The following is a 21606-nucleotide window of genomic DNA, read 5'->3' as shown; positions in this document are numbered from 1 at the left end:
GACCTGCTCCGTCTCCGACCTGGGCCGGTTCACCCCTCCTTGGGCAACCTGGCGCGCCTCGGCTCCCCGGGGCTCGCCATATTGATGCCGAACTTAGTGCGGACACCCGATCGGCATAGCCCACAGCAGCCCCGAACTCCTGAGCTCAAGCGATCCGCCAGACTCAGCCTCCAGGAGTAGCTGGATTACAGGCACGCGCCACCGCGCCCGGCTGGGAAAGGGAGCGGGGAGAGACGCTCTTGGCTCGGCGCGCCCTGACGTCACGGGAGGGGCGGAGCTCGGGCAGGCGGGGGCGCGGCGTCAGGGGGAGGGGCGGGGCACGACGGGCGCGGGGCACCACGGGAGAAGCTCTTCCTCCAGGCGCGCCGGCTGCAGAGAGAGGGGGAAGAGACGCTCTTGGCTCGGCGCGCCCTGACGTCACGCGAGGGGCGGGGCCTGGGCGGGCGGGGGCGCGGCGTCAGGGAGAGGGGGCGGAGCTCGGCGGGAGAGGCTCTTCCTCCAGGCGCGCCGGCTGCAGAGGGAGGGGGAAGAGAGGCTCTTGGCTGGGCGCGCCCTGACGTCAGGGGAGGGGCGGAGCTCGGGCAGGCGGGGGCGCGGCGTCAGGGAGAGGGGCGGGGCCAGGGCCGGCGCGGGGCACGACGGGAGAGGCTCTTCCTCCGCCAGCGCGTGCGCAGAGGGGCGCGGCCTTTCCCTCCTCGCCAGGCGCCGAGCAAGATGGGGCACCAGCAGCTCTACTGGAGCCACCCGAGGAAGTTCGGCCAGGGGTCCCGATCCTGGTGGGTGGGAAGGGGGGGAGCGGGGAGAGGGGGGTGTAGGGGGGAAGGGGAAGAAGGATTAGGGAGGGGGGAGGAAGGAGGGAGGGGAGCCCGCCGCCATGAGGCGCCTCAGGGAGGGAGAGAGAAGGAGGCCCCCCCCTCTGGGCTCTATGAGGGCGAGGGGGGGGAGAGAAAGGGCAGCCAAGCCCGGGGGGGTTTGAGGGGGGCAGTATAGGGAGGGGGAGTAAAGGGAGGGGGTCCCCCCTGGCTGTCCCGCCCAGGCCTCTCTCTTTCTCTCCCCCGTGGGAGGGGGCTGAAGGGGCGCTTCCTCCGAGGGGAAGAGAGGGGAATATAGGGAGGGGGGGTCCCTCCTGCCCCCCTGCTGACCCACAGGCCTCTTCCTCCTCCCCCCAGCCACGTGTGAGGGAGCTCCGCCGCCACGAGGCGCCTCAGGGAGGGAAAGAGAAGGAGGCCCCCCCTCCTCGGGGGCTCTATGAGGGCGAGGGGGGGAGGAGAGAAAGGGCAGCCAAGCCCCAGGGGAGGGGGTCTGAGGGGAGCTTCCTCTGACTGGAGGGGGGAGTATAGGGAGGGGGGTTCCCTGGCCCACGGCCACGTGGGAGGGGGATGGAGGGGGTGCTTCCTCCGAGGGGAAGAGGAAGAGGGGGCAGTACAGGGAGTGGGGGTCCCTCCCGCCCTCCAGCTGACCCCAGGCCTCTCTCTCCCCCAGCCGCGTCTGCTCCAACCGCCACGGCCTGATCCGCAAGTACGGGCTCAACATGTGCCGCCAGTGCTTCCGCCAGTACGCCAAGGACATCGGCTTCATCAAGGTGAGATGGGGGGGCAAGGGAGGATGGAGGGGCTCTGGGACGGGGGGACGCTTCTCTAGGGAGAGAGGCCAGTGAGGGCCGTCAGCCCTGCTCCTTGCGCTTCCCTGAACCTAAAAGGCGGGCAGAAGGGGCGAGGAGCGAGCTGCTCCTTCCCCAGAGGAGAGCTCCCCAAGATTAGAAAACGGGGCCTCTGGGTCCTGGAGAAAGTCACACTAAAGGTCTTCGCTCTTCTCTCTCCCACTTTTCAGCTGGATTAAACATCTGTCCACCCGCAGAGATGGCCTGAAGAGGACACCAAACATGGAAGCTGCTTCAGCAGAATGAGACCCTCTTGCCAGACATAAGATGCTTTTGTGTACAGAAAAATAAAAAATAGGGACTTGTTTGCCCGGATTCTCAAACTCTGATGTGATGCTCGTGATTTGACATAGTTCTAAAGTCAGAGCAAATAGCGCTTGGGAAGGAGGAGATGGCAGGGGTTGGATCCAGCACCCAGAAGGGGACTTGTCATCTGCCTTGTCATATCCATGGTATGAGTTAGGGGCCTAACTGAAAAGGAGTCTTAGTTACAGAGAGACTCCTCCGTTTCCTGACTCTTTCTTTTGCACCCGGTTGCTTCTCATAGCAACATAGCTGGTTCAGGCTAGTGGCAGCATCCCTATCCTCACAGTGGCCAACTAGGCACCTGTGGGAATCCTTTAAGCAGGACCTTCCTGCTGTTTCCAGCAAATGGACTTCAGAAGCATGAAATGTCAGGTTGGGTGCAGGGCATACGTTTCAAAGGTCCTGTTTTCTTCAGGCAGGGGTGGCAGTTGTCGTCTTCCTAATCAACTTAACACTCCCATCTAAATAATAATAATAATAATTTATTATTTATACCCCGCCCATCTGGCTGGGCCTCCCCAGCCACTCTGGGCGGCTTCCATAAAAACCAAAAATACAGTAAAATCACACGTTAAAAACTTCCCTGAACAGGGCTGCCTTAAGATGTCTTCTGAATGTCAGGTAGTTGTTTATCGCTTTGACATCTGCTGGAAGGGCGTTCCACAGGGTGGGCGCCACTACCGAGAAGGCTTTAAATGAAGGTTTAAATTCCCAAGTTTTTGTGCTTTATATTTTATTTCTATTTTACAAAGTAATTGCTGCCAATTTTACAAAGCAGATTTGTTGTACGATCTAAAGGGCTTTGTTGTGGGTGTTTTTACATCAAAAAAACCACTTGCAGTTTCACTATAGATAACATTCCCCACATGGAACTGCCATTTTGTGTGGCAAAGTTTCTTGACTGGCATGATTTCATCCTTCCTTTTTCAACCTTGTACCCCTCAGTTCCCAAAGGGTAGCCTGAGCATGCATGCCACTTGACCATAGACCCACAGTGCTCAAGGCATCTACTAGCCTCAGCCTGTGAAGGAGCTAGAATTATAGGCCAGAGCCACTTTGCCCAGCTGGTTTATATCCTCCAGACAGAAGTTTGAATCTTGATAAGGTGATCTATGTAACAGCCAGTAGATGGCAGGATGGAGAGAGAGATTATACCCGCTATTCTATGTATGTACATCTAGAATTTTTAAGCGGTGGAGTTGTTAGCGATGAGACCTGCTGAATGATGAGACCTGCCATTTTCTCTAATGCAAGCTTGGGGGGAGTCAGTAACAAGGAAAATACATTTTGCAGGTGCTAAAATGAATGGGTAAAGAAACTGTGAAACAGGCAATGAAATGCCAGTTGAACCACTAAAATTCCAAATCTGAATGCCATACCAGACTGCGCTGGAGGACCTCACCAGGGCAATCTCACCACAGATTGGTGGGAGTCTTCCCTAGAAATCCACATATTGAGGGGGTGAAGCTGGATGTCCTGGGTTCAAGTCCTGGCCTGCTGGAAACCGGAGAGCTACTTTCCGCCAGTCTGTGCTGGAGAGATCAATTATTTCAGTGGTTTTCAACCTGTGTGCCGTGGCACCCTCAGTTGCCTTGAAGGATGGTCAGGGGTGCTGTGGGCAACACTGGCCTCTGTCCCTCTTTCCTTCCCTCCCTCCTCTTGATGCCCTCTTGCGTCTCTGCCTCCCAAAGGCTTGCATGGCTGTGTGTTGCAGCAGCCCTGACTACAAGCTCCGCAGGTGAAAGGTGCCTCTGGGGCTGGCCAGGGGGTGCTTCCCAGGCCCCTGTGGGGCAGGGTGAAGAGGTGCCAATCTTTGTGGTGGATGGGGGCAGCTCAAAGACCCTTGGCAGAAGCTGTGGTTGCCCAGAGGAGCAAGGAGAGGGGAGAGGAGAGGTTGAGGGAACACTCCACAAGGGAGGGTGTTCAAAAAAGGGTGAGGCAAGGGGGTGACCTAACTGGGCTCCTGAGCCCCACAGGAATGCAGCAGAAAGAATGGAGTAGGTCAAGGGAGCCATGGACTCAAGAAGGTTGAAAACCAGAATTTTCTGATTCAGTATAAGGCAGCTTTTATGTTCCTGCTAATCTGTGGCTTTTTAAATCTGTGGGAGGGAGGTTATTGGTTTGCTTGTTTGATTATGTGTTTTTCTTTTGTGAACTGCCCTGGGATCTTTGGGGTGCTTTTGAGAGCCAGTATGGTATAATGGTTGGAGAGTCGGACTGGGACTTGGGAGACCAGGGTTCAAATCCCCCACTCAGCTATGAACTTCACTAGGTGATCTCAGGGGCCGGTCATTGCTTTCTCTCAGCTTATCCTACCTCACAGGGTGATTGTGCAGAATTAATAGAGAGAACCATGAACGCTGCCTAGAGCTTCTTGGAGGAAAAGGAGAGATATAAATGCAATAAATGAATAAATAGGTAAATGATGGTTTGCTGCTGGGGGGGGGCACTTCAGTCTCCTAAGCGCTTTCTCTGAAATCCAACACTTTTAAATTCAGCTTCTGAAAATAGTACTCCATTCACTTCCTCTCGTAACATCTTCAGTTTGTGTCTGGCCAGGTAAAAATAGCTCCCTGTTCCAACTTTATGAATTGCCTAGAAATAAAAGACTTTATCGGCTCCAAGCCATCCTTGCACCCTCCTCTAGCTGGGACCAGAGCTGGATTCAATATAGCATCCAGGGGCTTCCCAAAAGCCATTAATGGAATATGCCACAGGAGGTTGCTTAAACAGCTGCAGACATGTGCAGGACTAGCCCATGATCAGGCAGGGGAGAAGAGCAGAGAAGTCTGGCTTCTGGATCCATCCTCTTCTGACAGTAGTCAGAACCACTGGCAGTCATCTTTGAGAATTCCTGGAGAACAGGCGAAGTGCCAGCAGACTGGAGGAGGGCAAATGTTGTCCCTATTTTCAAAAAGGGGTGACTAGTGGGGTGCCACAGGGTTCTGTCTTGGGCCCGGTCTTATTCAACATCTTTTTCAACGACTTGGATGATGGACTCAAGGGCATCCTGATCAAATTTGCAGATGACACCAAACTGGGAGGGGTGGCTAACACCCCAGAGGACAGGATCACACTTCAAAACGACCTTGACAGATTAGAGAACTGGGCCAAAACAAACAAGATGAATTTTAACAGGGAGAAATGTAAAGTATTGCACTTGGGCAAAAAAAATGAGAGGCACAAATACAAGATGGGTGACACCTGGCTTGAGAGCAGTACATGTGAAAAGGATCTAGGAGTCTTGGTTGACCACAAACTTGACATGAGCCAACAGTGTGACGCGGCAGCTAAAAAAGCCAATGCAATTCTGGGCTGCATCAATAGGAGTATAGCATCTAGATCAAGGGAAGTAATAGTGCCACTGTATTCTGCTCTGGTCAGACCTCGTCTGGAGTACTGTGTCCAGTTCTGGGCACCACAGTTCAAGAAGGACACTGACAAACTGGAACGTGTCCAGAGGAGGGCAACCAAAATGGTCAAAGGCCAGGAAACGATGCCTTATGAGGAACGGCTAAGGGAGCTGGGCATGTTTAGGATGTTATACTGTGCAATAGCAACCGTGCTAAAAATTACTGGGTGATACCCAATTAAGCCACCCATTCATTTCCTTTCCACGGGCCCCATTTTGAGCATGCTTAGTGTCCGTAGAGTTGGGATCCCAGAGAGTCATCTAGTCCAGCCCGCTGCAATGCAGGAATCACAGCTCAATAATCCTACATTGCCTTTGCTGTCGGGCGCAAGGCAATAAATTATGTTTAAATGCCCTGCTGTCTCCCAAAGTTGCACGCCAAAAAATTTTAAGAGGAAAGAATTGTTAAGATAATAGAAGCAATAAACAGCATCAGAATACGAAACAGCAGGAGATCAGAGCAAAGGGTTGAGAGCGGGGGGGAAATTCCTCGCAGGCCAAAGAGGACTCTGCAAGGTTTTTAGCTGGGGCAATCAGAATAAAATGCCTTTTTTGACTACTGATTCAAAACCCTAAAATGCATTTTATATAACTGACTTTTAAATTTCTATTCTTTGCATATCCTATTGTTGTTTTATTGCTATGGCCGCTGGCTGACGCAAATAAAGATTCATTCATTCATTCATTCACAAAGAGCAGCCAGGGAGACGTCTCCGATCTCTCCATTCTTCTCCATGGGAAGATTTCACTTCCGTTCCGGGGCGAAGGAAGGAAACGAGCCCGGAAGTTCAGCCCCAGACAAAAAGAAATACACACAGTAAATCCTGCGGTGACTCTAGCCTTTTCCTATCTCTCTGCGAAGCCGTGGACGGGGAAGGCTTGCTACTAAATAGCGCAGCAGCAGCAGAGAAAGAGGCGGAGCGGGGAGGAAGGGGGGGCACGTGCAGAGGTGAGATGCAGGAGGTGCATTGCAAAGAGGGGGGGGGGAGGACAGAGGGTGGCCAGGTCCTTGCAAGACCCCCACCCCACCATTCAGCCCTTCTTGCAACCACCACCCCCCCCGTATGTAAGATGCCAGCTGTGCAGCATCAGTGAATTTGCCTGGGGAGGGGGCTCTTTGCAACGATAGGGGAGGGATCTAGGCCCTTGGGAACCCCATTGGGGTGGGAAGGGAGGGGGGCAGAGACGGGCTGTTTCTCTGTCCAGCTAGCCCTGGCTATGGGGATGCAAGCGGAGGGGGGTTATCGGGTTCTTGTTTCTATTTTTATTATGTATTGTATGTTTTTATACTGTGGTTTTATCTTGTGAACCACCCTAAGACCTACGGATATGGGGCGGTACTGAAATGTAAATAGATTAAATAAGGTCAGGGCAGAGGGTGTGGGGTGTGGGTGGGTGGGTGTTTAGAGAGGCATCTCCATGGAGAGGGGCAGGTTAGGGGTGGCCCTGACCCATGCATCTCAAAACAAACAAAAAAATCCTTCCAGTAGCACCTTAAAGACCAACTAAGTTAGTTCTTGGTATGAGCTTTCGTGTGCATGCACACTTCTTCAGATACATTGAAGAAGATACACTTCTGAAGATACACTGAAGATACACTGAAGTGTATCTGAAGAAGTGTGCATGCACACGAAAGCTCATACCAAGAACTAACTTAGTTGGTCTTTAAGGTGCTACTGGAAGGATTTTTATTTTTTTGTTTTGACTATGGCAGACCAACACGGCTACCTATCTGTAACTGGAACCATGCATCTCATGCAGGGTGAGCAGGCCAGGTGGGAGACCATTGACTTTACTCGGCAGAAAGCAGCTTTGCATGCTCCCAGAAGGACCCGCCCTCCATGCCAGGCAAAGCAGAGGTAGCTCTGCACCCTCCCTGGATCAGAGCCCTTTCTTCCCGGGAGACACATGCCCAGAACTCTAGTAGGAGCATCCATCTGCCCTTGCAGGCCTCAGCTGGAGAGGCAACAGCTGGTTGCTGTGGGGGAGCCTCTTCTTCATGATCTCATCTTCCCCATCTTATTCTGCCATAGCCAAGATTTTGAGGCATTTGAGCTGGAAGGTTTCTTCACCTTTCATCCACAGGAGGCCTATCTGACCACTGCCATTCTCACCTCCTTTTCTCCTCTTTGATACTCAGCCTCTCCTGAACCTGATGATCCCAAGATGACTGACACTGGGTTTGGGTTTACTTTCAAATTCACTCTGGGTGCTCAAACAGCAGAAAAGAGACTGTAGTTAGGTAAAGGTCTGGCTGCATTTACAAAATAAATAGGCTGGGTTTTTAAAAAATCCTTCGGAAACCCACTAAAACAGGCACAATGTCCATGTTATTTGCTGTATGGCCAGTTTAGAAATAAAAGGCGAAGGGTCTTCTGGAGGCTGACATCTCCTTTGTTCCAATTCTGCCTTTCCTCTTCCTTGACAGGTGCTCAGCTCAGCTGTCCAGATTGCTGTCGTTTATTCCTGAGCTGCTGGAGTTATTGGCGAAGATGAAGATGGAGGAAGACGCCGCAACAGGATGCACCCCAGAGGCGGCGCCGGAGGGGGCAGGAAGTGACCAGGACACTGTAGACTGCAAACCCAAGATGGAGGACAGAAGACAGCCCCTAGAAGCCATGAGATCCCCTCAGAAAGCAGCTCCACATCCGGTGAAAGAGGAGCCGGAAGAGGGCTTCTCCCACCAGTGGGAATCCCAGTGGCAGGATTTCCTGAGGACGGTGGGGCCCCCTTGCCAGGGCCCAGAAGCCCAGCCTGAGGAGCCCACGCCGTGGGGCGACACAAAGGCCTTCCTGGCCTCTTTTGAGCAAGTGGCCTCTGCCTGCCGCTGGCCCCGGGAGGAGTGGGTGGCGCGGCTCTTGCCGGCCCTCCAAGGAGAAGCCGCGTTGGCCTTTGGCTTGCTGGAGGGCAGCGACCGGGAGGACTACGGGAAGGTCAAGGCGGCCCTCTTGCGCAGAGATGCCCTCGGCCGGGAGAGGCGGCGGCAGCACTTCCGGCGCTTCGGCTATGGGGAGGCCAAGGGGCCCCGGGCCGTTCATGGGCGACTCCAAGAGCTGTGCCACCAGTGGCTGGCCGTCGAGAGGCACTCCAAGGAGCAGATCCTGGAGCTGCTGATCCTGGAGCAGTTCCTGACCGTCCTGCCGCCCGAGATCCAGGGCTGGGTGAGGGAACGGGGCCCCGAGACCTGCTCCCAGGCAGTGGCCCTGGCCGAAGACTTTCTGCTGAGGCAGCAAGGGGCCGAAGGAGACGGAAGCCAGGTGATTTCTCCACAATTCCTCTGCGGTGGGACTTAAGGATCTGGGTCCAGAAAGCGCACCCTCCAGGTCTAATTTTTGGGTACAGCTGTGCCCACAGCCTGGCCTGGCCTGACCCTCACAGTTGCCCCACAGAGTAAATAACAGGACACCCGAAATCTAGATGCTCAAGTTTGCATTGCATTCCTATTTTCCCTTCCTTCCGATATAGGTAGGAAAGCCTTACTGGTTAATAATGATCATGATAATCCTGCCTATCTGACTGGCCTCCCCCAGCCGCTCTGGGTGGCTTCAAACATATATAACGACATAATAAAACATCAAAGACCAAAAACTTCCCAATGCAGGGCTGCCTTCAGATTTTCTTCTAAAGGTTACATAGTTAGTCATCTCCTTGACACCTGATGGGAGGGCGTTACACAGGGTGGGTGCCACTACCGAGAAGGCCCTCTGTAAATAATTATTGCACCTTTTCCTCCAAGGAGCTCCAGGCAGCGTACCTGGCTCTGCTCCTCATTAATCCCCACACCAAACCCCTTGCGAGGTTCATCAGGCTGAGAGGTAGTGGCTGGCCCCTCAAGGTTACCCAGGGAGCTTCCTGGCAGAGTGGGGATTTGAACCCTGGTCACCGAGGGTTCAAATCAGTGTGACATAATGCACAATTAAAAATTAGGGTGTGACATAATGTACAATTAGAAAGACGGTAAAGGTAAAGGGACCCCTGACCATTAGGTCCAGCCACGGATGACTCTCGGGATGCAGCGCTCATCTCGCTTTACTGGCCGAGGGAGCCGGCATTCAACTTCTGGGTCATGCGGCCAGCAGGACTAAGCTGCTTCTAGCCAACCAGGGCAGCGCACAGAAACGCTGTTTACCTTCCCGCCGGAGCGGTACCTATTTATCTACTTGCACTTTGATGTGCTTTCGAACTGCTAGGTTGGCAGGAGCAGGGACTGAGCAACGGGCGCTCATCCCGTCACGGGGATTCAAACCGCCGAACTTCTGATCGGCAAGCCCTAGGCTCTGTGGTTTAGACTACAGCACCACCTGCGTCCCAGAAAGAATATAGTCATTGCTCTTTCTCTCACCCACAATCTTACGCTTGCCATTCAGTCACACAGGTTTTGCTGGTCCTGACCGTGGACATCACACAATACAGTGGTGCCCCGCAAGACGAATGCCTTGCAAGACGAAAAACTCACTAGACGAAAGAGTTTTCCGTTTTTGAGGTGCTTCGCAAGACGAATTTCCCTATGGGCTTGCTTCGCAAGACGAAAACGTCTTGCGAGTTTTTTCCCTCCCCCCCCTTTTTCTAAGCCGCTAATGGCTGTGCTTCGCAAGACGAAAAAACCGCTAGACGAAGAGACTCGCGGAATGAATTATTTTCGTCTTGCGAGGCACCACTGTATTGATTTCACACACAAACACATGCAGCATGTAAAGACCGCTCACAAACATTAGCCTCTCTTACAAACACTCACACATATATTGTGTACCTCTGTCTCTCTTGCACACTCCTCCCTCTCTCTGCCCAAGTGCATCTCTCTCAGTCACACCCACAGAGCAAGCTGGAGAAACCCATCACCTGTTGCCCAGAGAGGCCTCTGCATTAGCTAGAAGATGCATCCCCTGAGGGTCCTTCTCTTCCCTCTGTGGCCTCCACCTGGCCAGTTGCCCCAGGCAGAAAGCCTCCAGGAGTTCCTTTGCTCTGTCCTGCCGGAGCTACCCTCTGGCTGGGGGCCAATTGCTGTGGGTGGGCGACAATCAGACTCCGAATTCATGGAGACAGGCAGCCTGTATCTGAGCCCCCAATGTGGCTGTGGGGCTGCTAAGTTGAGACTGGGATAGCGAATCAGGATCTAGGGGGTCCCTGTTCTGAAAGGCTTCCTTGCTGCTCTTGCAGGTGGCCTTTGAGGTGGTGGCTGTGAATTTCTCCGAGGTAGAAACTGCTCCTGATGGTGGGGAGCAGGAGGGGCCCCTGTGCGCTGAAACAAAGCAGGAGGAGGAGGACCAGGAAGCCAGCAAGTTGGGTAAGAGGGGGGTGCCTTGCTCAGGAGATGCTCTTGCCATTAGAATATCCAGTCTCTTTGGGGTTTCTAAGGGTGGGAGGCGGGGACAGTGCCCTGAAAAAACACTCTCCCGATGCAATTTGTATTCCTCTCTGGTGGCTCCCATTGTTATCCTCACCAATGTATTAATTGCTGCTGTAATAATAATAATAATAATAATTTATTATTTATACCCCGCCCATCTGGCTGGGCTTCCCCAGCCACTCTGGGCGGCTTCCACCAAAATATAAAAATTCTGTAATGCATCAAACATTAAAAGCTTCCCTAAACAGGGCTGCCTTCAAAACTGCAAACAGGTCTATTTAAAACAAAGCAAGCCCAATACAGAGGAGGAGGCGTTCTAGCAGAGATTCGTTCATTCATTCACTGGGAAAGCCTGTAGGAACAAATATGTCTTCAATTGTTTCAGGAATATGCAGATAGTTGGTGCCTGTCGTATCTCAGCAGGAAAGCTGCTCCACAGAACAGGAGCAGCCATACTTGAAGCCCTGCTCTGAGTAACTGTGAGGGGGGTAACTTAATTGCAGGATGGTACATACCTCAGGCGTACTGCAGCAAACGTCATTAAACCAAACGTCCAGCAGTTATTTAGGTAAAAAACCTGCTTGGGCCTCTCTCAACTCCCTTCTGTGAGCTTGCTAATGCTGTTCCTCCTACGGAATGGGTCATGTTATTGTTGGTTTGCTTATTAAATTTGTATATCACTCCCCCTCAAAGTGGCATATGCTGTTATCTTCTCCCCCATTTAATCCCCACAACCATGTGAGCTGGGTTTGGGCTGAGAGTGAATGACTGGCCCAATATCACCCAGTGAGCTTCATGGCCCAGTGGGGTGGAAAATTTGAACCCTGGTCTCCCAGGTCCTTTGCCCCATCACGCTAACCACTACACCACACTGCTTCCCTCTAATGTTCTGATTCTCCACCCTTTATATTTCCCCTGCTTTAAAACTCTTGTTTCTTTTCTCTAGCGCAGGGAGTCATTTGGGATTATCTCATTTCTTACGCAGGCAAAGAATGGATGGCCGCACACGAGAGGGAGACGTTCACAGCAGAAGATATGGGCCGAGCAGGGGCGTCCCTGTGGAAAGCGGAAGAGGTGGTTCCCCAGTGCCGCTTCCAGGAAAATGCTGCCGCCAGTCAGGAGAGGCCTGAGGGCCAGCTGAGGACCGACCCCGGAGGGGATGGAGACGGATCTGTACCTTATGGGGGAGATTACACAGCCCTCATTGTGACCACCGTCCAGGCAGGAGTGGACACAGGGAAGAAGCGGAATACCTGCCGAGCTTACGGGAAAAGCTTCAGCCCTGGTTCCAGCGTGCTCAAGAGCCGCCGAGTGGGAGCCAAAGCCCACAAATGCCAGGTCTGTGGGAAGTTCTTCCTTTCCGGCTCCAAGCTCATCATCCACCAGAGGACCCACACGGGAGAGAAGCCCTATGAATGCTCGTCTTGTGGGAAGACGTTCAGGTCCAGCTCCGTCCTGTACCGTCACCAGAGGATCCACACGGGAGAGAAGCCTCACAAGTGCCCTGTCTGCGGGAGGAGGTTCGGCAGCAACTCCAACCTCAATCGCCACCAGAGGATCCACACCGGGGAGAAGCCGTACGAGTGCGCGGAATGCGGGAAGAGCTTCATACAGAGGGCCAACCTGAATAAGCACCACAAAATCCACCAGGGGGACGGGAAAAGCCGGGAGGGTTTCAGCACCAGCTGAAAGTGCGAAGTGGGTGTGACATGTGTGCACACAGGAGGAAACCGCTTAAGAGACTAGATCGCGCAGAGACACTTTTCAGAGGAATATTTCAGAAAAGGACACAGAAATTCCTGTGTTGCAGCGGGTTGGGCTGGATGACCCTAAGGGTCCCTTCCTACAATTCTGATTCCATGAATTCCAGAAATCCCAGAGGACTTTTTGGAACTGTTCTGGGTGCATTGATGAGGTGTAAGATACCGTGGGGTGAGGGGGGCACTGCTGTGAGTGCGCTGGCTGCTCCCCATCATTCGCTCGCAGATGCTGAGCGCTTGGGAACGACCCTGGCAAGAGTGCTGTTGCCTTTTGCATGAAGACATCTGCATCCGATTGCACAGGCTACCTATGAAGTGAGGCCTCACTCTGAGTGCAAGGCCAATATTGCGGACTGTATTGTATGTTATGTGGAAAAAAGGAGGAGACAAATGTGAACACAAAATAATTTCAGTTGCATTCCTTCTTTAAAAACTCCCCTTGCTTTTTCTTCTTTTAATACTGCCTTTACTCAAAATCTCAGCCGAGGCAGCCTATAGTTTAAACATGTCCCTTTCATGTTGAGCTAAGGAGAGAGAATCATACCAATAACATGAAGAGAGCAACAGGCAAAGCCAGTGGTCAGTGCAATTGCAGCGGAGCAAATTCAATGTTTTCATCAGTTAGGCAGAGAAAGGGCCTTAGCTCAGTGAGAAAGCATGTACTCGGCATGTAGAAGGAGCCAAGTTCAGTCCCCAATGGCATCTCCAGGGAGGGCTGGAGAAGACCCTCTCTGAAATCGCGGGGGGAGATGACACTGAACTAGTATCTGACTCTACCAGGCAGCTTTCTGGATGTGAAGTTGAGCATTCTGTTGACAGGGATCTCCCAAGGTTGCTTGGAGTGGCAGAAGGTTGTGCATTTATTTAGTTATTTATTTTTGTGTCCAACCAATTGATTCTCAGAGTATCCATCCCATTGAAATTAATGGACTTAAGTACGGTAGGTCCATTAATTTCTATGGGATGTATTCAGCATAACTAAGGAGATCACTCCAGTAGCATTTCTGTTTGCCTGATGGGATGATCTCTCCTCCCCACCCCCACCCCAGCCAGTTTTTGGGGTGGGGGCAGGAAGAAAAGTCCCATTGCACTCTCCGATGGGAATGAACCTCCCAGGGGCACCTGGGGGGCCAGAGCTCAAGAGGGTGATGGATTAGATCTAGAACCTTAAGTCACTAGGTGGACTGTGGGTTGCCTCCTACAAAACAGCTGATTCTTCTCCAGAAGGGGCATTTTCATTGGTCCAGCACAAACTGAGTGATCCCATCTCTGGAGCAAAGGCACCAACAAAGCCCAGGTAAAAGGACCCGGAATGGAACCACTGACCATTTTATTTTAATGGGAATTAGTTGAAATGGCTGGTTTACGTATTTGTTTTCTCCAAAGGACTTCAAATTCCCCAAACTTGACCAGCTCTCATACCTGGAAGAAGAGGATGTTGCAATTGTCTGTGGCCTGGACGATGGAGAGAAATTTTCAGGTAGCTCTTTCAATGTGCGTTTGGATCCTCTGATGATCTGAGAATGGTCAGGCTTCTGCAGAGGGGTTACTGAATCCTCCATTATGATACACCCAAAATAGGCTGCTGACATGGACCTAGCCAGGAATTTTTAAAACCAAGTTATCTGTAACACAATTGGTCAGTTAAGTATTTTAGTTACTTGATTGGGGGGGGGCAGCTATCCCCTCTGCCCCCTCCTGGCTATGTCCATGACCCATGGCACCCTGAGATGCATGTACAGGCTAGTTAAGTCTGGTGAGTCACTGGGTACAAGAGTTAGGAGCAATCCAAGGAGAATCCAAGGGCAAGAGGATGGATAGACAGATCCACAGCCTGCTGCCTAGAGGAGCATCATTTGGGAAACGCTGTGAATCACCCCCTTTTGATGGCAGGAATGCTCAGGCCAAGACAACTCACCAACACACATCATTTAGAAGTGAACTGATTGTTTCTTTCCCCATTGGCCTCTGACTGGGTTTCTCTCTTTATTCCAGCAGGTGGTGAAGGGAAGACAAAAAATGAGGGGAAACCGGATAGCATCTCATCAGAAAGAGGCAAGCCCGAGGAAATAAAGGGAATTTTTGCTTCCAAGACGGAACAATGAAGCAAGGGGCAAACTAGATCAGAAAGAGGATACCTCAAGTGAGGATAGTGAGTGTTGTGCACCTGTTGTGCTCAGGTGCTGCTTGCAGGCTTCCCACTGAGGAATCTCATTGTGAGAACAGGATGCTGGGCTACATGGGGCCCCGGGTCAGATTCAGCAGGGCTTCCAGTTTTTTTATATTGATTTGGGTTTAGATGAACTTAGTGATGAACTTTTTTGTTTATCAGTAGTTAAGGTTGTGTTTCCAAGCTTTTTTACTTGTAAACTAGGAGCGTGTGATGCTCTTTTAAAGATAAGCATCCTATTACCTAGTAACATCTGTATATAGCTATGTAATTATCACTGTATTTACTCCTACTTATTAGGTTGTATGTTTTCCTCTTCTATATTCCCAGCTATAAACTAGAATAAACACACTGTCATTCTAAATTAGAAGGAGAACAATTTCTTTAAATTGAGATCTATAGCAGTGTTCACATATTTGAGCATTTATATTCAGACCATCTCACTTGCTCCTGCCCATTCCAACTTGCAGTGGGTTTCCAAAAGCAGTCTACTTTTCTGAGCCATTCTATACAAGATCGTTTTTTGAACATTAGATGCCAGGAACATAACCAGGAATATTCCACTTGCAGAGAATGTTTTCTACAAATCCATTTTGTTTAACAGGAGCCATATGATACTCTATGGCTAAGCCATGTAGCTTGGGAACATTGTCAAAAGAGTAAAGTCCTGCTGCCAAAGCAGGCGCCTACTCTGCTTAAGCAGTTGTAAGATACAACCCATATGGCATACAAAACAAGTAATGAGGAGTGTGGGTTTGGTCATAACAATAAAAAGAACTCTATACATGTGGGGGAGTATATTATTTGGAAGAGGTGTGTATCTGAAGAAGTGTGCATGCACACGAAAGCCCATACCAATAAGAAACTTAGTTGGTCTCTAAGGTGCTACTGGAAGGAATTTTTTTATTTTATTTGGAAGATGGTTGTTCATATAATCCAATGGTTTTACATTTTTCACCATGTAAAAATACGCAAGGTATGTTTATACCTATCTTTTCTGTATCATTTTAATTTTAGCATGTCTGCTGCAATAATAAGCATGCTTATTATTTATTATAAATGGGCATCTAATCGAAGGCTTCCTTTTGAAAAATATTGGATGCCATCACAGGAAACCATTTTTAAAAAGTGGCTCCTAGAAGGAAAACATGAAATTGGTCAGGCTATGTATCCTAAAAACAATTTCAAAGGTGAAGCATGTAGACCGATAATCAATTGTTTTAATTGTAGAGAACATTAACCAAACCATGAATTAAGTTTTTAAAGAAACCCCATTTGCTTTAAAAATTAAGAGCGTACGTGGAGATCCAAAGTACAGATGCTTGAATAATACTTGCTCATACCATGGATATGGGCCATAAGATGACAAGGCCCCTTTTGGGTGCCGGATCCAACCCCTGCCATCTCCTCCTTCCCAAGCGCTATTTGCTCTGACTTTAGAACTATGTGAAATCATGAGAATCACATCAGAGTTTGAGAATCTGGGCAAACAAGTCCCTATTTTTTATTTTTCTGTACACAAAAGCATCTTATGTGGAGCAAGAGGGTCTCAACTGGCCGAAGCAGCTTCCATGTTTGCCGTCCTCTTCAGGTGGGTGGACAGATGTTTAATCCAGCTGAAAAGTGGGAGAGAGAAGAGTTTTAGTATGACTTTCTCTTGGAGTTCCCCCAAACTGCAGCTTCTTCCTCTGGGCCTGTGACCCCGCCAGGACCCACAGGCCCCTTTTTCTACTCTGGGGCGTCTCTCCACTTGGGAAGGAGCAACTCGCTCCTCGTCCCTTCTGCCCGCCTTTTAGGCTCAGGGAAGCGCAAGGAGCAGGGCTGACGGCCCTCACTGGCCTCTCTCCCTAGAGAAGCGCCCCCCCCGCGCCCCTCCATCCTCCCTGCCCCCCATCTCACCTTGATGAAGCCGATGTCCTTGGCGTACTGGCGGAAGCACTGGCGGCACATGTTGAGCCCGTACTTGCGGATCAGGCCGTGGCGGTTGGAGCAGACGCGGCTGGGGGAGAGAGAGGCCTGGGGGTCAGCTGGAGGGTGGGAGGGACCCCCCACTCCCCCCTTTGGAGGCACACCTTCAGCCCCCCTCCCACGGGGGAGTGAAAGAGAGAAACCTGGGGGTCCGCTGGGATGGGAGACGCCCCATTCCCTGTACTGCTCCATCCCCCACCTGGAGGAAGCGTCCCCTTAGCCCCCCTCCCATGGGGGGGAGAGAGGCCTGGGGGGTCAGGAGGGACCCCCCCAGGGCTTGGCTGCCCTTTCTCTCCCCCCCTCCTCGCCCTCATAGAGCCCCCGAGAAGGGGGGGCCTCCTCCTCTCTTCCTCCCTGAGGCGCCTCGTGGCGGCGGAGCTCCCTCCTTCACACGCGGCTGGGGGGAGGAGGAAGAGGCCTGTGGGTCAGCAGGGGGGCAGGAGGGACCCCCCCTTCCCCTCGGAGGAAGCGCCCCTTCAGTCCCCTCCCACGGGGGAGAGAAAGAGAGAGGCCTGGGGGTCAGCCAGGGGGGACCCCCTCCCTTTACTCCCCCCTCCCTTTACTCCCCCCTCCCTATACTGCCCCCCTCAGACCCCCCCGGGCTTGGCTGCCCTTTCTCTCCTCCCCCCCTCGCCCTCATAGAGCCCCAGAGGGCTCCCCCTCCCTATCTTCCCCGCTCTTCCCCTCAGACGCTTCGGTCCCCCTCGGAGGGAGGGAGGGGGGCCCCCTTCTCTCTCCCTCCCTGAGGTGCCTCGTGGCGGCGGGCTCCCCTCCCTCCCTCCTCCCCCCTCCCGAATCCTTCTTCCCCTTCCCCCCTACACCCCCCTCTCCCGCTCCCCCCCCCTTCCCACCCACCAGGATCGGGACCCCTGGCCGAACTTCCTCGGGTGGCTCCAGTAGAGCTGCTGGTGCCCCATCTTGCTCGGCGCCTGGCGAGGAGGGAAAGGCCGCGCCCCTCTGCGCACGCGCTGGCGGAGGAAGGGACTCTCCCGTCGTGCCCCGCGCCCGCCGAGCCCCGCCCCCTCTCTCCTGACGCCGCGCCCCCGCCTGCCCGAGCTCCGCCCCCTCCCGTGACGTCAGGGCGCGCCGAGCCAAGAGCGTCTCTTCCCCCTCCCTCTGCAGCCGGCGCGCCTGGAGGAAGAGCTTCTCCCGTGGTGCCCCGCGCCCGCCGAGCCCCGCCCCCTCCCCCTGACGCCGCGCCCCCGCCTGCCCGAGCTCCGCCCCCTCCCTTGACGTCAGGGCGCGCCGAGCCAAGAGCCTCTCTTCCCCCTCCCTCTGCAGCCGGCGCGCCTGGAGGAAGAGCTTCTCCCGTGGTGCCCCGCGCCCGCCGAGCCCCGCCCCCTCCCCCTGACGCCGCGCCCCCGCCTGCCCGAGCTCCGCCCCCTCCCTTGACGTCAGGGCGCGCCGAGCCAAGAGCGTCTCTTCCCCCTCCCTCTGCAGCCGGCGCGCCTGGAGGAAGAGCCTCTCCCGTCGTGCCCCGCCCCTCTCCCTGACGCCGCGCCCCCGCCTGCCCGAGCTCCGCCCCTCCCGTGACGTCAGGGCGCGCCGAGCCAAGAGCGTCTCTCCCCGCTCTCTTTCCCAGCCGGGCGCGGTGGCGCGTGCCTGTAATCCAGCTACTCCTGGAGGCTGAGTCTGGCGGATCGCTTGAGCTCAGGAGTTCGGGGCTGCTGTGGGCTATGCCGATCGGGTGTCCGCACTAAGTTCGGCATCAATATGGCGAGCCCCGGGGAGCCGAGGCGCGCCAGGTTGCCCAAGGAGGGGTGAACCGGCCCAGGTCGGAGACGGAGCAGGTCAAAACTCCCGTGCCGATCAGTAGTGGGACCGCGCCTGTGAATAGCCGCTGCAGCCTTACCTGGGCAACACAGCGAAACCCAGACTCTTTTGCTGCCGGAATTATTATTATTAATAATAATAAAGCATTGCTCTATTAAGGGCTCTTTTGCTGGATTCTAATAATTAATAATTATAATAATACTAATAATATTGATAAGGGCGACTCGGAGAGAGAGAGGGGCGCTGCAGCCCCGCCGGGGAAACACAGCCAAACCCAGACTCTTTGGCTGATTGAAAGAGTAATAATTAGAATAATATTAATAATTGGGAGAGAGAGAGAGGGGCGCTGCAGCCTCGCCGGGGCAACACAGCCAAACCCAGACTCTTTGGCTGCCACAATTATTTTTATTAATAATAAGAAAGCATGGGTCTATTAAATATTAATAATCAGAATAATAATAATAATAATAAGTGCAATTCGGAGAGGGGCGCTGCAGCCTCACCTGGGCAACACAGCCAAACCCAGACTCTTTGGCTGATGAATGCAAGAAAATAATAAGAATAATAAGGGCAATTAGGACAGAGGGGCGCTGCAGCCCCGCCGGGGCAACACAGCCAAACCCAGACTCTTTGGCTGAATTTAATGCAACAAAATAATAATAATGAGAAGTGCAATTCGGAGAGAGACGCTGCAGAAAGAACAATGCTAAATGCATTTATTCCACAAGGGCAGAACAATAGATTCCATCGAGGGACCTCGCCCCCCGCCTTTGCCCCCCGGATAAGACAGAGGGTCCCTGGCCGCTTGCAGGAACTCCTCGGCCCGCGGGAAAAGCGACGGGCCCCGCTGGCCCGGAGATCTCGGGGAGGGAGCGGGCTGGGGGGAGACTTGGCCGGGAAAGGGAGTTTGGCGGCGGCTCGCAAGCAACTTCTCTCCCCGCTGGGCTGCATTTCTGCAAAGAACTTCTCCACTGACCGGACGGAGCCCAATGGGCTCCTGCGCTGCGCGACCGCCTCCTCCTGGCCAGAGCGAGGAAGTGCCGCTCGGGCCGCGCGCACTTCCCCCAGCCGCCAGCAGGGGTCAGCGCAGCAGCGCTCCGGCGTAGGAAAGTGGGAAGAAAGATGCTTTTAGGATCTTTTAGTTGCAGAAACAGATAAGCCCTTCCAGAAGTGGAATCACAGGGTAAATGAGCAACTCAGCTTCATTTAGAAATGGGGGAAAACGTGATTCCTCCACAATGTATATTCCGATTCCTAGACATGGTCCATTGAAGTTGCCCCTAAACTGGTTTCCGGATGTTTGGGACTACAAGTCCCATCACCCCTGATCATCACCCTTGCAGGGCCCTGGTCTTCGTGGTGCATCCTGGAGTCCCACAGACTGCCAATATTTTGTGAGAGCCATTTAAGGGCATCTGAAATGGAGCAGTTGTAGTAGATGAACTCTCTTTGTTGCCCTTGCGCAGTGTCAGGGACTGAGATGAATAGGATCCAGAATGCAGCAGTCTGATTGGTCCTAGAACAATAGGGTCCAGAATGCAGCAGTCTGATTGGTCCTAGAACAATAGGGTCCAGAATGCAGCAGTCTGATTGGTCCTAGAACAATAGGGTCCAGAATGCAGCAGTCTGATTGGTCCTAGAACAATAGGGTCCAGAATGCAGCAGTCTGATTGGTCCCAGAGCAATAGGATCCAGAATGCAGCAGGCTGATTGGTCCCAGAGCAATAGGATCCAGAATGCAGCAGGCTGATTGGTCCTAGAACAATAGGATCCAGAATGCAGCAGGCTGATTGGTCCCAGAGCAATAGGATCCAGAATGCAGCAGTCTGATTGGTCCTAGAACAATAGGATCCAGAATGCAGCAGTCTGATTGGTCCTAGAACAATAGGATCCAGAATGCAGCAGTCTGATTGGTCCTAGAACAATAGGATCCAGAATGCAGCAGTCTGATTGGTCCTAGAATAATACGATCCAGAATGCAGCCTTCTGATTGGTCCAAAGGAGCCACTCAATCCAGCTCCAGGTGGAAGTGAATCTGGAAGTGAATTGGCCTACAGGAGAATCCTGGAATCAGCCAATCACGTGGGGCCCATTGTGTAAATAATGTAAATAAAGCAGACATTTTGGGGGAACTGGCATTCCTCACTACTATGAGCTGAATAAAGAGCATGAAATCCACTCTCGACTCCGAGTATATTTCACACAAGCATCCCTAAACTTGGCCCTCCAGATGTTTTGGGACTACAACTCCCAGGGATGATGGGAATTGTAGTCCCAAAACATCTGGAGGGCCGAGTTTGGGGATGCCTGCCCTTGCGTAACAAATCCACTTTAGAGAAAAGGAGCAGGGAGGGAAGTGATGGGAAGGACCTTCCAAAGTGGGGTGGTGGTGGAAGAAGGATGAGTAATGGTTCTTCAATGCATAAACACCCCACAACCGAATCAGGATGAATTTACATTGCAGAATAACTTCCCCATGAAAGAACGCCAAAGGAACGCTCAGTAAAAAAATTTGATAAAGTCTAACCTCTGCTTTGTGCAGGCAAATGAGCGCAGTTAAACTACGGAACTCTCTTCCACATGAGGCGGTGTTGGTCACCAACCATAGCTTTAACTATACGGACCTTTGTTGGCAAGGTGATGTCTCTGCTTTTTAAGATGCTGTCTAGGTTTGTCATCGCTTTTCTCCCAAGAAGCAGGCGTCTTTTAATTTCGTGGCTGCTGTCACCATCTGCAGTGATCATGGAGCCCAAGAAAGTAAAATCTCTCCCTGCCTCCATTTCTTCCCCTTCTATTTGCCAGGAGGTGATGGGCACAGTGGCCATGATCTTCGCTTTTTTGATGTTGAGCTTCAGACCATATTTTGCGCACTCCTCTTTCACCTTCAATAAAAGGTTCTTTAATTCCTCCTCACTTTCTGCCATCAAGGTTGCAGAATGAAGGCACCCTATATATAGAAAGGAGCAAACCAGTGATATTTTAGGGATCAGGCTAGCAGGCGGGGCCCATGACTTATATCATAGGAGCCTACACAACACAAAACACTGTTCTGTAGGTTCTGTTTTATTTTATTTGTTTTTTATATTATATTTTGGAAATGTACATCCAGGTGTTTTTTTCCTTTAATTTTTTTGGGGGCCCCCAAGAGAGTGGGGCCCTAACCTAGAGCTTGTTTAGGTAAAGGGACCCCTGACTATTAGGTCCAGTTGC

The 21606-nt window shown here is 52.4% G+C and overlaps 3 protein-coding genes and 1 long non-coding RNA gene across 7 annotated transcripts in view; 2 read left to right on the top strand and 2 right to left on the bottom strand.

The window, feature by feature from the left end:
- Positions 1–610: 610 nt before the first annotated feature.
- LOC309367265 (small ribosomal subunit protein uS14) lies at positions 611–1983 on the top strand. The gene is made up of 3 exons (XM_081906683.1): positions 611–776; positions 1483–1582; positions 1831–1983. The coding sequence occupies exons 1-3, from the start codon at positions 715–717 to the stop codon at positions 1837–1839; spliced, it is 171 nt and encodes a 56-aa protein (XP_081762809.1). The 5' UTR covers positions 611–714; the 3' UTR covers positions 1840–1983.
- A 4125-nt stretch (positions 1984–6108) lies between these two features.
- LOC309370354 (uncharacterized protein) lies at positions 6109–15019 on the top strand. 4 transcript variants are annotated; one of them, XM_081912002.1, is made up of 7 exons: positions 6109–6195; positions 7807–8635; positions 10536–10662; positions 11711–13564; positions 13643–13782; positions 13872–13965; positions 14481–15019. In XM_081912002.1, exons 1-4 carry the CDS (start codon positions 6113–6115, stop codon positions 12412–12414), a joined length of 1743 nt encoding a protein of 580 aa, XP_081768128.1. In that variant the 5' UTR covers positions 6109–6112; the 3' UTR covers positions 12415–13564; positions 13643–13782; positions 13872–13965; positions 14481–15019. The 4 variants fall into 4 exon arrangements, with proteins under 4 accessions (XP_081768128.1, XP_081768129.1, XP_081768127.1 ...); XM_081912003.1 differs by having other exon boundaries at positions 13643–13965; positions 14484–15019; XM_081912001.1 differs by having other exon boundaries at positions 13643–13965.
- A 212-nt stretch (positions 15020–15231) lies between these two features.
- LOC309373153 overlaps positions 15232–21606 on the bottom strand; it is a 115557-nt gene continuing 109182 nt past the window's right edge. The window contains exon 2 of the long non-coding RNA XR_014169792.1: positions 15232–15530. This is a non-coding gene — a long non-coding RNA (uncharacterized lncRNA). The remainder of the gene's footprint in view (positions 15531–21606) is intronic.
- Positions 16128–17634, bottom strand: LOC309372634 (small ribosomal subunit protein uS14). Its single transcript, XM_081916417.1, has 3 exons — positions 17479–17634; positions 16555–16654; positions 16128–16271 (listed from the first exon to the last, which is right to left on the bottom strand). Exons 1-3 carry the CDS (start codon positions 17538–17540, stop codon positions 16263–16265), a joined length of 171 nt encoding a protein of 56 aa, XP_081772543.1. The 5' UTR covers positions 17541–17634; the 3' UTR covers positions 16128–16262.

Source organism: Podarcis melisellensis, assembly GCF_964234715.1.
Source record: "Podarcis melisellensis genome assembly, chromosome: 1".
Taxonomy (NCBI): domain Eukaryota; kingdom Metazoa; phylum Chordata; class Lepidosauria; order Squamata; family Lacertidae; genus Podarcis; species Podarcis melisellensis.
This window is presented reverse-complemented; position numbering and strand designations above follow the sequence as displayed.